At 37.1% G+C, this 16,072-nt stretch overlaps 1 protein-coding gene across 1 annotated transcript; it reads right to left on the reverse strand.

Moving 5' to 3' along the window:
* Positions 1-265: 265 nt before the first annotated feature.
* LOC113232186 (NADH-ubiquinone oxidoreductase 49 kDa subunit-like) lies at positions 266-15,186 on the reverse strand. Its single transcript, XM_026466827.1, has 10 exons — positions 15,092-15,186; positions 14,549-14,664; positions 11,263-11,372; positions 10,217-10,418; positions 8,283-8,470; positions 6,815-6,978; positions 5,981-6,100; positions 3,173-3,302; positions 1,644-1,789; positions 266-487 (listed from the first exon to the last, which is right to left on the reverse strand). Exons 1-10 carry the CDS (start codon positions 15,184-15,186, stop codon positions 358-360), a joined length of 1,401 nt encoding a protein of 466 aa, XP_026322612.1. The 3' UTR covers positions 266-357.
* Positions 15,187-16,072: the final 886 nt, after the last annotated feature.

The raw sequence follows: 16,072 nt of genomic DNA on the forward strand, positions 1-16,072 counted from the left end.
TTTCCCGTGACCCAACATTACACTCGTGTAATTACGCAGTGTTAATGTATTTATGTTGGCAAATCTAACAAATGAATACAATAAAATATTATTTCATTACAAAAATACGGAGTAACGTGCCTTGTAAAGAGGTAGTGTATTCTCGTGTCCATGTGACCCGCGATACAGGGTTTTCCTAGTCCGCACTAGGATAACATCCCACACACCTCATAACCCCGCGGTTATGAGGTGTGTGGGATGTTATTATTATTATTATTCCGCAAACTGAGCCTTAGTGGTAATAATTGAACACATATCTGACACAATGACTGGCGTTTAACGGCACTACCTGGTATTTAATGATTTTTTAAGGGAACGTTATCGGTCGACTTCCCCGAACACGATGTCGAGAGTGCCTATGATCGCGACTATATCGGCTAACATGGAGTTTTTGCCGATTTTCTCCAAAGCTGCTAGGTGGGCGAAACCGGGGGCCTTGATTTTGCATCTGTGGATAAAAATACGTTATATAAATCACTATGCGTTTTGCAGCTTTACCTATTTCTGTTTGGTAAGGGTACTGGTAAAATTACAGGCACATGGGACTTATCGACTTGGGTGACGGGCGCAGTGGCAGTGCCCCTCAGGCGATTTAAAGTTCTGAGCGGTACTGCAACTGTTATGGACAGGCATGTCGCTTAGGGTCACGACTTGTTCAATTACAATCTTTTTACAATTTTTCAAAACGACCCCTCCTACACAAAGTATCGTATGTCGAAATCGACAAGTTTACAGGGGAGCGGTTTAAAGGTCTGAATTCACCGAAATGAGCATATCACGTGAATGTACCATTTCTCAGTTTTATTCGAGAACGAGTTTTAATTTAATTCATTTCATTCTCATTTCAGTGTATTCAAAACTTTAAATTGCTCCACTGTAAGCTTGGCAAATTCGACATACCGATGCCTTACTTACTCAAACTCGTATCTTATAAGAGCGATTATTCAGGAGATCGCAAAACTTCCTATTTATTTTAAATTTCTTATCAAGGGTGTTAATTTGGACGCATTACTTTAAAAATAGGTAAACGCCAGAGTGTGAATATGAAGGAAATGTGATGTTAAATCGGGCTGCAAAATTTGGATACATAATCTATTTTTTACATTTCAGCAACTCGGTGCTTTAAGATACGAGTTTGAGAAAGTTAAGCGACGATACGATATTTAACGTAGGACTCGAAACTCGAACTCGAAAAGTAAGATATCTGTCAATATTAAAAAAAAAAAATGCGTAATTTTTAGTTTTTAGTAGCGTTCCCTTAAATGCGAATTCTTAGAGGATAACCGCCCGAGTACCTCTCGGTTGTCAGGAATATATAAAAGCAGTGCCACGTGGCTGAAACCTCATTTTGTCGGTTGGCGCTCGGTAGCAACAGACGCCTCTCATCCGTACACCCTTAGCTTGATTTGAACAAGCTTACTTTAGTTATTTTTGATTTGTGCAAGGGTTTATTTTTAAATTATTTCATTTAGTGATGTTTAACGGTTTCTTTTTAATAATAAAATCTCCGTTTAGGTTACGTAGTAGATTTTTTTTTAAATTGTGATTTTGATTTATAAGAAAATGTCATTGCGATATCAAAGAATAATAAAAATAAATGTTACCTGTAAGGTTTGGAGCTGCCATCGGAAACGAGGTATACCCCGAACTCTCCCTTGGGCGCCTCTATGGCCGTGTACGTGCTGCCAGGGGGCACTTGGTAGCCCTGCGTGAACAGCTTGAAGTGGTGGATGAGGGCTTCCATGGAAGTCTGCAATAATGTAGAGTTAAATGTAACAAACACACAAGCGGTTAAACGTCTTCGGGTTCCTGTAAAGTAATTCTCAAAATGTATTACTTGTGTAATACGAAAAATAGGAAGCGTTTTAGAACGTAATTAAAACTAAAGTGACGTGTTTTCTTAAGGAACGATGTTTTATTTTTATTCTATTCAGCCTCCGTAGCATGCTGTTGCGATAAAGCAATTATATCCACATGTAGCTGTCAAATTCGAGTGATAAACTTTAAAATTTTACCGTGACGTTATATTTTTGTCGCGAGCACCGCGGCCAATGGCTGCAAAAGAATATCTCAGTGCCAAATATGGCCGCAACGTCACAGCTGATTTTAAAACATTTTGACAGTTCTGCACAACAATGCTATAGTCTGTACCAATCCATTTTAAACAAAAAGTAAACAAAACTGTTTGGTTAAAATTCTAAAGCAACCACTCAATAAATCGAATAAGTAACACTTTCACGTATATTTCGAAGATTTTGACTTGATATCTCATCACTTTTTCCAACAATATTTATTTGAATAGCATCGTAAAATTATATTTGAAAAATGGTAGTCCAAAAGTGAGGTCATGTTTATCTATACATCTATGACTTGTCTATGGTTGCATAGTGCTGTACGAAAAAACATTCGGTTCACTCAATTTAAGTTTTTGTAATCCATTAGTAAATCGAATATTTCAATCGCAATCGAACGAGTATCTAAGATTAAGGATTTGAAGTAAGACGTAAAATTAAGATTTCGGAAATTTCAAATATGCTTAATAGGTTATGTAGGGAAAACCGCTGGTATGACTCAATTGAATAAATCAATTCATTCAATTAATTAATCGATTTGTAGTTGACATTACAATTGGCCATCACTAAACCGTCTATGGTCGGGTCAGTGACATGTTTGTTTACATTTTATTGGAAATGGATTGAAACGAAGTATAATATCAAATATCAACATAAAATGTAATATAATGTAAAATATGGAAAAACTGAAACTACAAAAACGGCATTTTTTGTTTCATCGTTTTCGCGGCGATGATTAAACGTCAAAGATAGCTATATACGCAATTTAATATCGTTATCCTTGTTCTTCAAAATGTATGACAATAGTTCATTACCAAATAAACGAAAGAACGAATGACTCTAGTGCGTATCATACCAGTATTCGCAATAAAAAAATAATAATGGCAACATGGCTTTATCAACTGAAATAAATATGTCACGGGGAGGTTTATCACACATTGCATGCCATGCTACGGCCACTGTATTAACTTGAATTTAAAAACTGACACATTTCGATATAAGAAATATAATCCTGTGCAAATGATGTAAGGTTTAAATTTCAAAGGAAAATTACGCTATACCTTCATCTCCTGCCTTGAGGGAGGGCAGAGTTTAGCGTCGTCGGTCTTGACCTCGCCTGGTGGCATCTGGTTAAGGCACTGGTCGATGATGTGTAGGGATTGGCGCATCTCTTCCACGCGGCACAAGTATCTGCAATATGATATTCTTTGTCACATAAAATAGTACCGAGTGCAACAAAATGGGAAGCTTACATTTCAACAAATTTAGAAAATTAGTTTACTTTGTTTGTACCAATTTCTTTCATGCAACCTAATAATCATTTTTAACTGCCTCTGTGGCCGAACGGTTACCATGCTGGACTGCCACGCAGAGGTTCTGGGTTCGATTCCCAGGCCGGGAGAAATATTTGTATGGCTTACAATTATTTATCTTGTAAGTTTGGATGTAATTTGGGGTTGTCTATGTGTGTGTCCATAATGCCCGCGATATAGGGTTTCCTTAGTGTGGGGTTATGACTGTGTGCGTTATTATTATAAAAAGATGCCAAACAAACGCTACAAAACAAAAAACCAAAGAGCTATAGACACAGAAATCTAAACAAATAGGTGACATTATCGCCGCACTGGTGTAGCTTACGGCACCAGTGCGTGGTTTGTCATTCAGTATTGCTAGAAAAAAAATGGACGTCTGGTTAAACACAAAAACCACGAAAAAATGCCTCTGTCGCAAAATATCATATGTGCGATTTACAACATTCTGTACTGTTAGGAACAAAATACAAAATTACAATATGTAATAAAATGAATAATTTATAAATTGTAATTTTGAATTGAATATGGTGTATTAAGAATGAAATATCTTGATAATATGGTATCTTGCGAAAATGATGTTTTGTGAACGTGATATTTTGCGAATGTGATATTCAGCGACAGAGGCGAAAAAAATGTCCGAAGTCAACCTATGTAAATGTAGTGACATGTAACGAAATATATAAAAAATAACATCTAATTTAAACCGTAACAACATTGCAGTACTGTTTAATTTTGCTTGTAACAATTTAAGGGCCCATAAACACCATTACTTGAACACAAGAGTCATGGAGAAGCCTTTAATATAAATATTTATTAATTTATATATATTATTGTGTCGAATTTTGTAGGAACAAATTAAGCATATGATAAAGAGTTGGGCAGATACATACATAAAGTGTCACTCAGTATCTCTCTGTTTGTTACTTATGTCGTGCTATAGGAAATGTACCGATATTTCGAATTTTTAGATGCCAACTAAACGTTAACTCAAATAACCGAAATACTGATAACTGATTTAGAATAAAACCGTTATGCTTTCAGATAATTTTGAATGCTTTTGTTTTTTTTTTCCTAAACTTCGAGGGACATAGACAGAAAATGGAGACTGCCTTACGACAATATTTTTTAGGTCCTGGACCTGTTCGGGATTCAGGAAATCACTTAAGTTCATAAAAAATTGACGTAATTGGGGACAGGCAGGTACACTATATTTATCTTAACTTTGCGACAGTGGGTCGAATCAGCGGTATTGCGGACATTGGATTTTTTTTCACGATATCTCTCTATAAAAAAATGCCAATCGAGAGACCCTTTGTCCTAATTAAATTGTGTAATATCCCATTTTGCCATAAATCTAAAAGTTTAGTAGGAAAAAAATAAAATGTGCATTTTGTGTATGGGACCATCAGTACCCCATCGTTACAAAGTCTTAGTCGATCCAGTCTTGGAATCACTACAGACGTATTATTAGTACCTTCTATAGATTTGCATACTAAACGCGGGTCTACACCTGCCTATTCACTACTTTTTAGTGCTGACCCGACGTCCATTTGTTGGTAGGTCAATGCGAAAATATGAATAATTACCAACTAAAAGCCTCGCACCATAGAACAGCAACGGACAACAAAAGCCGAATCTGTGCGAGAAAAATATATTAAGATGAGTTATCTTATGCAAACTATGTTAGCAAAATTAAGTCTGGTTTTAGCATATATTTAGTAGCAGTAGAGCCCCTTGTGAAAGAGTTCATCCTGGGAAGTACTGACACCTTACCTATTTCTGCCACCAAGGAGTAATTTCAGCATTACTGCGTTCCGGTTTTGAAGGGTAGAGGTGCTGGTGAAATTACAGTCACATGGGCCTTGTCAACTTATGTCTCAGGGTAACGGGCGCAGTGGCAGTGCCCCTGAGATCTTTGCGGTTTAAAGCTCCGAGTTGTACTGCAACTGTTATGGACAGGCGTGTCGCTTACCATGCGCACGACTTGTTCGCCTCGTCACTTGACGTTATAGAAAAAAAAAGTATGGACCAATAACTGAAGAGGACTATTTCGGTGGCAATTTTTATTATTTGAATATAATAGAATATTATAATGAAGTATTATTTAATAGTTCATAATAATGTACTCAAATACAAAAAATAATATCCACCGAAATTGTATAAATTTATCGATTTACTGATTTATCATGGGGATACTTATCGGACATGGTTAATACTGGCCTGTCAAGGTAGTGAACGCTTGTCATAATAATACTGACCTATCGCAGTTACTGAGATTTATTGATTTACCGACGTATTATGGTAATACTTATCGGACATGGTAATAGACATGTCATGGTAGTGAACGCATATCATAGTAACACTGACCTATTATAGTCACTGAGATTAAATTTCTTGATTTACTGACTTATCATGATAATACTTATCTATCATGGTAAAACTGATCTGTTATGGTAGTGAACGCTTATCATAGTAATACTGACCTATCATAGTCACAGGAATTGATTGATTTACTGACTTATAACGGTAATACTGAACAGACATGGTAATACTGACCTGTCGTAGCAATCCCCATGAGTACCGATGGGCACGTCGAATTCGACCAGATGATAGGCGTCGTAGGGTTGAGTTTTGCGCAAATCCCACTTGATGCCCGAACCGCGGAGCATTACACCGCTGAAATATAACCAGAATTGTAGCAATAAATGACTGTGACTATATATCATATACTTATTTCTACTATACTCCTTGTGAAAGAGTTCGTCTAGGTACTAGGAGGTATCAAATTATGAACATTTTTTTGTTCAGTTAACGAGTTCTCAAATATTAACCTTGTATTAAAATGGGTACGGTAAGGCGATTAACACACTGCACGCCTCGCGACGGAGCTGCGTTTTTTAACGTTGTACTGAAGTACCTCAGTTTGTATGTAAAACACGCGCCGGCCAACACACTGACGACGCTTCTCCGGTTTTACCGCGCCCCCGCGCGGAGGGGTGCGGCGTACCGCAGGGTATGGCATACTGCGCTCCGCACTACCGCGCAGATTTTTAATCAATTTGTGTCTATTCCAGTAATTGTCGTTCGGATGTTCCCCAACGTACAATCAAAGGATTCAGTTGACATTCGTGTGTAGTTGAAAAATTAATCTTCATATTTTCTTGAATCTTTGTAATGAAGTTGAATGTTATCTTCGGTGTCTTTTTATTTGAGTAAACAAAAACAATCGACAGTATAACTTAAGCGTCCTGAATGAGTTCTGTATTATTAACCATTCTTGTCAAAGAAGGATTTCAGCTACATGGACTAGCAAGAACATATAATGTCAAATGATAATTTACAATGTAATAAAGGAACAAACCCTGAACACAATTGAGCTGTTATACGTACCTAAACCCATAATTCAATGCGTCTTGTGCACTGACGACTCCAATATCTTTCGTCCTCTGCACCCAGATGCGGTTGGTGGTGAGGACATCTTCGACCTCGTCGAGCCGCTCGGAGAACTTACTCGAGAACTCATAAATGTCGTCCATTAGACCGAGAGGCATATCCTTAAAAAAATGATGTTCATTTACACAGGGCGTCTCACGGCTATGCCACCTTAAATACCGTAGATAGATTTTTTATTTTATTTGCATTCAAATTCAAATTTTAAATAATCGCTTGTTTTAACAGGGAATTGAACCCGGTAAATGTGAAAAAAAAAGCACCTGTAATTTTACTATACTGAATTTTCTTCTAAATAACATAGCATCTTAAATAATAATAATACCGCACACACTCAACATAGCCCCGCACTAGGGAAACCCTGTGTCGCGGGTGCCATGGGCACATACGTAGACAACCACAAATTACACCCAAACTCACGAGAGAAATAAATGTAGGCCATACAAATATTTCTCCTGGCCCGGCAACCGAACCTGGGACCTCTGCGCTGCAGTACGGCGTGGTAACCGTTCGGCCACGGAGGCAGTCAGCAAATAAAAGGAAGACCATAAAATTAATTTGAAATTTTGTTCAGGAAAATGAACCTGATTTAGTTTATAGGAACCGGTATGAGAGTGAGGTCTTATTAAATGTTCACTGTACTGTCTGGGAAACTCAAAGGCAAAACTCAAAAGCAATACAAAGGGGTAACGCTGCCAGCATCTTGGGCACCTTGCCGCGGGGACCCAATTTTACTCATATAATTTAAAACTTTTTAGTAGTTAAGCTTTTATTGTCTTCTTTACCTTACCTGTTTATTATCTTAATTAAATACAAACATTCACCATGAAAAGATAAATTATCAAAAGAGCGAGAATTTGTATACTACAGAATAAGTTATTTATTTATTTATTTATTTATTGCATTGTCACACTTATTAATAATTTACGTACAGTGGTTTGTAAGTGTACATGTGACACCCTGTAAGGGCACAGCAAAGTAGAAAGGGCACTCACTTATTATTAAATATAATGGTTTACAATCATATGTCATCATATAGAGGTGCAATCAAATTATTTATGATGACTTATTCAATATGGTAAACACCATATTGAATAAATCATCACATATCATACACATATATGTAAATTGATTAAAAAGACACATTAAGTAGGACACATTTAGAGCATTTGATAACTTAAATTGATTATAAGTGGCGTTAAATTATTTTAATTAAATCGCACTACTATTACAATAGTGTTAGATGTAATTAAACAAACTTTTGAAGTTAGTTTAATTTTTTTTTATATAAGAAAGGTATAATTATTGTGACCTTCATCAAATCATTTTTAACGTGTGGCTTTACTATATATCAAGAGTATGAATTGTGCTAATGTAAATCCATCATAAAAATGTATGAGCAACTCACCAGCGCCACACCGCCCGGTCTGACATAGGCGGCGTGCATCCGAGCACCGCTGACGCGTTCGTACAATTCCATCAACTTCTCTCGCTCCTCGAACAGCCAGAACAATGGCGTGAGAGCACCGACGTCCAGCGCATGCGTGGCCACCGCCATTATGTGATTTCGAATGCGGGTCATTTCCGCAAATAGAGCTGTTGGGTATAACCGGGATAAACACGACAGGTGTACGCATGGTGCGAATAACTTAAAAGCGAAATGATAGGGACGTAACAATGAGAATGCCAAACTCGGCCCTGACCATGGTTGCACAGATTAGGTATACATATATCTCTGTGTGGTAGACCAGTGTCGACTTTATTAACTTTATTGCAGGGTGTGAGGCGCGTAGATGGGCGCAGGGTCTTAAGGTGGTTTTTCACCGGCGAGGCGAGGCGAAACGAGGCGAGTTTTTCTGACAAAATTTCAATTCTCTCCCGGCCCATCTTCGGTGGAAATGGTCTCGATTGACGACGATGGGCGAGGCGAGAATAGAAATATTTGTCGATGTAATATTGAACCGTATTGCTTCCTGCATAGAGTATTATATTCTTTAACAGAATCTCTAACAAGATCTCGCAATCTCGCAAGTGCCCGCACGGTCTCGCGCGCACTGTTGATGGCTATTAATAACATGAGATTGAGATTGTGGAGTGCGTACGATTTGAGATTTAAAGAAGATGCTTTTATTTGATTCTTCTTCCGTTAACATCTTTAATAATAATAATTTACGACATGTGTTACTTCAGCCGCGTCTTTATTGCTAGATGAACTGAACAGTACTGAATCTTCATTATCCACAATCATAGCGCGAGCTGTTGATGGCAATTTTTGGTGAAAATAGGCCGGGGAGATTTTCATTATCGTCTCCTCGTCTCACCTCGCCTCGCCGGTGGAAAATTACCTTTAGGTACCGACCGCCACTCGCTCTACTGTTACTAAATATTTTATACGATTGTTTTAATTTTACTATTACTTAACTAAGGACATAAACGATAAGAGGATAAAAAAAATCATAAATATATAGAATTTAAATACTAGAAAAGTCACGCCACTGCAGTGCTATAATTATAAGCATCTAATTTTAAGACGCCCTAAGAATCTCATTCGGTTAAAGCCACAGCCTGGACAAGGCTGTTACGCTGGTTTCCCATGGGTCCTAAAGTCGACTAAGTAATTGACTTATGTGGCAAAAATGAAAGTAATTACGTAAATGCTTTTGAAACTATATAATTTAACAGGAAAGTAACAATTTATGACCTTGACCGATATTAGGTAGTAACTGATTGTTATTGAATTGCATAATTTAATATCCAAAAATGGATCTAACTTCATTTGTATAGAGTGCTCTTGTAAGAAAATCCTTAATCTAATTAGATATAACCGAAGTCGAATGACCGACCTTTAGCCACATTTTATCTACGTGCGCTCTATCAAGTGCCATCATTTTGGCCTTCTATTCACCCTGAAGGGTGTAGAATCGCTCATAAGCCCCCCATTTCCAAGGTGCTCGAACACTTTTTCGAATTTCTCATCAGCCTTTTGACAGCTGTCTCAAAAATGCCGCTCTGAATAACAGCATCTTCCCGCAAAAATGGAACGGTTAGCAGTATTCACAAGCTTGTCAAATCCAAGCACGACCTTTCCAGCTACCGCACCAGCACAATAGCTTATATTTTTGTAGACATACCGATAGAAATCGTATCATAAACCCTTTCGTCACTACTAGGTAGTGTCTCCGGGGAGAATTTTGTTACTCTTGTACTCATGGCTCAGGAATCTAATTTGATGCCAGGTAATTGCCGATTTGACACATCATTATACTACGCACATTATCAAAGCGTTCCCTTTATCACTACATCATCTTTCACATGCTTTAAAGTATCAAAAGAGGTACTCACTTCTAATGTACTTAGCTCTGATTGGAATATCGATATTCAAAAGCTTTTCGACCGCAAGACTGTAGCACTGTTCGTTGCACATCATGGACACGTAGTCCAGGCGATCGAAATAGGGCAACGCTTGTGTATAGGTTTTGTATTCGATAAGCTTCTCTGTGCCGCGGTGCAGAAGGCCGATGTGGGGATCGGCTGCGCGGACCGTCTAGCAGATAAAGAGTTGGTATAAACCCATATACGTCCAATTCGAGGGCACGCGCTTTTTTCTAACGTTTTAATACACCAAAGTAGCTCAATGCTGGTTTGGGATTTATTGGTACAAGGTTCTACTCTTGCGATAACAGCTTCTCCCGGAATCTAAGTCCAGGTTTGGGATATAACATAATGTCTTCAAAAAGCTTTGGAGATTTCAACAGGTTGGGGATTTTTACAATTCTTCGAAGAGTTTGGGAATTTCAACAGGTTGGGGATTCTTACATGTCTTGAAAGAGTTTTGGGGATTTTAATACAGATTCCACATACCATTCAAGGATTTCAGGAACTTTAAAAGAACGGAGATTCCACGTCATTCGTCTAAGAGTATTAGATATTTCAAAAGAATTAACAAGTATTAGTCCTTTTTCTAATTGAATCTTTCACGAATTTGGCTTATATCGAATAAGCTATTTACATAAATGGGCCTTAGACTGGTAGCAATTTTGCGAATTGACCTTTTATCTACTAAACCGACGATAATTCCGTACATTTTCGAAGTTTCGTGGACTTACTAGTTTAGTGAGCTCGAATCCTTACCACTACGCATTTGTCCTCACGACCTTTTCTTTCCCCGTTAAAGAACTTAAAATTAGTAATCTAAACAGCACAAAATTCGAAATATTCAGTAGTGAGTGGCCACTAAAACTTGAACTTTGGAGAGTGGAAGGTAAGTAGTCATCCAACTAGGCTACCAATGCTCATAACAGAAGCATATAGGTATAATGAATATAATATGGTGGGCCACAGCTAGAGTAAAAACTGATGTGATATTACACTTTAGAAGCATGATATACCTCTCCATCGAGCTCCAGCACAAGACGCAACACGCCGTGAGCAGCCGGATGCTGAGGTCCGAAGTTCAGAACCATGTTCTTCACTTGCCTCTCTGCAGGCATCACTTGACCTGTACAAATAACAAAGTTAGAATGTTGGAAGGATACCTCATTACTCTCTTTTAGTTATATTTGGGGCAAAAAACCAGTTATACATACAATATCGCGGTTGCACTGGGAAAAACAATTATTTCACAATTGAAATTTCAACAACGAATATTTTTTACAAATGTTCCATAAACAGTCATGGAAGTTAATTTGTAACGGAAGATTCCTCATTTAATATTTTACCGAAACACGTGTAAGTACTTGCGTTATACATAACATTATGTTGCGTTTTCTATATAGTAAGTCATTTGCTGAAAAATTCCAGATAATTGGTTTACGCAGTAAAATACTAATAATGCACTATTCCTCGGGTCATGTATTTGTTTATCAACTTATAACAACCCTTGATGAAGAATGATATTTGATATGTAATTTAATGACAACAATATTATTATTAATGAATTGTTAATTTTGTAATTATTGTGTATTTCTCATTTTATAATATTCATTTTGTTTGACGATCTCAACATTTTCTTATACTTTGACTTGTAGTGCACAATATAAACTTGTATTTAACAAAATAAATGAATCTGAATCACTAGGATTGGCCTTTGCAATCGGTGGAAAGTAGGAACCAGGACTTCAGCTCCATGTACAATTTATTTGTGCCATTCCGTGTTGAAACCTTGGATTCTTAGGCCGTATTCAGAGGGGCCGGGCGCGCTGGAGCCTGTGTCGAGGCGGGTGCGGCCGTGGTAGGTCATACGCCACGCGGGAGGAACTATTGCTTGGTCTAGCGTCTAGCGCCTGTTTGTAACTTCGACGTGTGGATGTAACGGTTTAGTCACTTCGGCACTGTGAAAGAGAAGACGCCAAGACCCGCGCGCCCGCACCAGACTTCACTCTGAATGAGCCCTTAGGATCACAGTGCCGTTTGGGTGCACGAAAGGAGCCTCACGTACTTTCCCTTCCTGGAAATCTGGTGCACCTTGGGCAACAATTGGCGAGTACCCAACGAAGATTGGCAAATTCTTTCACAAGCATTACAATGTATGCCATCAATACGATAAGAACTGCCTTTTTTCTATAAAATGTATAAACCAGTACGGAAGCCCAAGGGCTATAAGCTGCCTCGACCAACACATTAGCACAGACTTACAAAGGGGGAATGTGTACACTACACATACACTGGTGCTCCACAGGTACCCTACTTTTGATGTTAGTATCTTTATAAATAAAGCATTTTATCAATACACAATTACATCTTAGAAATAGCACAAAAAAATCTTAATGAATAACAAACAACACAAGTTACATAACCACATAAAGCGCGACATACACTATGCGAGAATAGCAGTATCTCGCGTAATATAAGTACAGAGTGAGATTCCATCACAATGTGATATTTTTAGTCATTGACTTACAATTATATGGACGTCGGGTCAGCGCTAAAAAGTGTCCGAACTTATAGGGCGTTAAAATCGTATACAGAGCGTCATTCACGCTTTAGTCTTCGTTTGTTTCTTCTGACAGCGAAGCAAGCAAAATTAGACAGTACTGCGATGACATTACAATTTGAATTCAACGTTTTAGCTTTTTCATATTCCTTTACATGTCACTATGTTTAAATAGGTTGACTTGGGACATTTTTTTCGTGGTTTTTGTATTAGACCCGTCGTCCATTTATTTGTAAGTCAATGTTTTTAGTGTATACATTCAGCAGTTGGTAAGTAACATATGAACTTTATTAGGTAATACCATCGAGTATATAACCAGAAATAAAGATGAAGGTCAATGCGAAATGTTATTTAATTTGTTTGAAAACTATTCTGCCACATCAACAACAGTGACAACTGCGCTCCGATTGGCCAGTCCGAATTCGCAACAATTGACGGGTGTCGTCAATTGTTTCACTTCAAAACGACCAGTTTAACTTGAGCTTTGCTATAATGGACAAAAATTGAAAAATTACATAATTCAATATGTAATTACCAATGAAATGTGATTCTGTTTGTTTTGTAATTAGATGTTTTGCTGTTTTTCCCAAACGACTGAATGGAACAGACCCCCATAGTTAGAGATATTATCTTTATTACAATAAATACGCAATATTTTTGGAATATATGGAGACGTACACACAGGTCAGTTGTTGATGCTGTACTATTTCAGCTTTCTAATTTGTGATAGAGTTGATATTTAAAAGTGATATCAGCACCATTTGACTGATGAATTGCCAGGGATGGATGGCCCGTATTTCGTCTCTATTTCTGGTTGTATACTCCATGGTATATACATATAGGCTCCTTGTGAAAGAGTTTGTCCAGGGAAGAACTATTGAGGTATTATAGATAATTATTTGGTATAATTATAAATGACAATTATTACTTTGAATCCTGATGCACACTCAACAATGTTGAAACCAGACCTAGGATTAGATCGTATATATAAATAGGTATGACCAGTATAAATTTTTTTTTTTCTACAAATAATATGTTTATCAATGTGTGCTAATTTGTGTTCTACATGCTTTAGTATTATACCTTGTGAAGTGATTGTACACGTACTGACTTTTTTCTTTTGCCAACATGTAATCGGTCTTATTTAAGACCATAAGCAGTTAATTTTTGATATATTTTGACATGTCAGACCCTACCCTTATAACCCTTCCAAGATAGGGTTTCCATTATGTGGAAAACTATTCAACTGACTTAGTTAAATACTAAATGTGTTTAGTTAAATCTTCTCATCCGTGGTGGCGCACACAACGTGATAGCCAGTTTGTTGATATGAGTGGCTATTCTTTCTTTGTGCTGAATAAATTTTTCATCTATCTATCAATGTTGTCTTATGCGTTCCATATTTAATCTGTTAATAAATTAACAATATTTATAAAGCATATAGGTACATATACAATAATAATTTACAATAACAATAATTATAAAATTAATGTTCATTTTTTATTATCTATACAATTAAAATTTTGTCAATGGCACTCAAAGGTTGTCTGGAAGATATAGCTCTTAGCGATAAGGTCACCTTTGCCCATAATAGTTTTAAGCTGTCTATGTACTGTTTTTGTTCTTGTATGTGAACAATAAGGTATATATCTATCTATCTATAAAGCAATATCCCTACTCCCATGTGCAAGCATTGTAAAGAGTCTATCAAGAATCTACTAGAAATTTTTAAATAGACTAACCGCTGTAAGCTGGGTGTTTGATAACACTGGTGATGTCATCAGGGTACATGACTGCTCCCTGGTAATCCTTGACGTACTCCGCATCTGGCATCCATCGATGGCCCTTCCGGTGTGAACTGCCAACAGTCAATTTTAGACAAGTTTCAAAATACAAAATAGATCTATGTAATCTATGGCATAGGTATAAATTATGCTTTGAGAGGTGGAATGATGCCAGCATTATGTAGGTCTGTAACAGGAATTTAACTTCAACAAATTAATTTTATATTAATTACACAAATATCTCGTTTTCCTGTTTGTATGGTGCACAAGGATAATAAGGATAAAACTTAAATTCCGGTCTGACTATGTATGGACATAAATATGTAGTTAAAAGGCGCGAATATGGACAGAAAACATAGAAAACGTGATTTATAGTAATTTATTAAACAAAAGTCAACAAATATTTATGTACATACAAAACAAACCCATCGTAACCTTCAATGTTACATAATATTTTACTTAGTAACAGCAAAGATTACAGAATATGTAACAGAAACTCACTTCACATTGTAAACAGCGGATAAATTCGCCAAAAGGGCCTTATTTTTGCTCAAACTCGCAGAGTTTCGTAGGAAAACATTGAAAAGTTGAGCCATTTTATTTTAGAACTTTTTCGTCGACAAATTAATAATTGATGAGTTTTTAATGTTTCCCACACTTTCCCTTTTTCCAAATGTTTACGTCAATTTTTTATTATTTACGTCACTCACGACGATTGATGGCGTTCATTTACGACCAATTTATAAAAGCCGCGTTCACGAAGTTCTAATAACAAATTAATATTTTTGTATCGTTTTTCGATCAAACGGTTAATCGTGAATGAACTGACTCCATCCATCCAAAATAATAATAAACATTTAATTCAGATAACAAATCCATAAATAATAATATGGGTTAGCAGCTTATTATTATGGAAGTTCTATTTGAAAATAGTGGTGAAATAATTTTAAATTCGAGTAAATTATTATTCGAATTACTGTCAGACTAATACACCAATTATCTCTCAAATTAGGAAATTCTCTGTACTATAAGTATGTACCTACTAGAGCAACGATATTCTTTGCAGTAGGGCTAGGACGATACGGCGCGACTTAGAATAGCAGTATCTCGCGTTTTTTGTCGCTCTCGCACTAGTCGCGCCCTATCGTGCTAGCCCTTCAGGGCACATCATGTGCTAGCATGGATTGTTTGGCAGGAGTCCGTGTTTTAAAGGGGGGATTCATTATCCCGATTGCAGTCCGCCTGCCGTCCGCCGCGTAATGCAGGATTATGAATGTAATCTGTAATGCGTCCGTGAGTGAGCAGTCCCTTCTTGCGGGGCGGACTGTCATGCAGGTAGTGAATGGGCCGTTTTACCTTACGCACTTTAAGTGCAATTATGAAACTAAAAACGAGCCCTGGTTTTTGCCTGTTTAGAACTATTGCTTTGAGATCTTTTTAATGCCACTGGTAACAGATCCACTTTCGTTAAGATTTACCTAC

The sequence above is a fragment of the Hyposmocoma kahamanoa genome, unplaced genomic scaffold (genome assembly GCF_003589595.1).
Source record: "Hyposmocoma kahamanoa isolate Upper Pololo Valley unplaced genomic scaffold, ASM358959v1 67, whole genome shotgun sequence".
In the NCBI taxonomy this organism is placed as follows: Eukaryota; Metazoa; Arthropoda; class Insecta; order Lepidoptera; family Cosmopterigidae; genus Hyposmocoma; species Hyposmocoma kahamanoa.

Coding starts and splice junctions, on each gene's coding strand:
- LOC113232186 (XM_026466827.1), bottom strand. CDS start 15,186: ATGGCTCAACTTTTCAATGTTTTCCTACGAAACTCTGCGAGTTTGAGC. Junction 14,665..15,091: donor TCCGCTGTTTACAATGTGAA/GTGAGTTTCTGT, acceptor GACTGTTGGCAG/TTCACACCGGAAGGGCCATC. Junction 8,471..10,216: donor CAGAGCTAAGTACATTAGAA/GTGAGTACCTCT, acceptor TATACCCAACAG/CTCTATTTGCGGAAATGACC.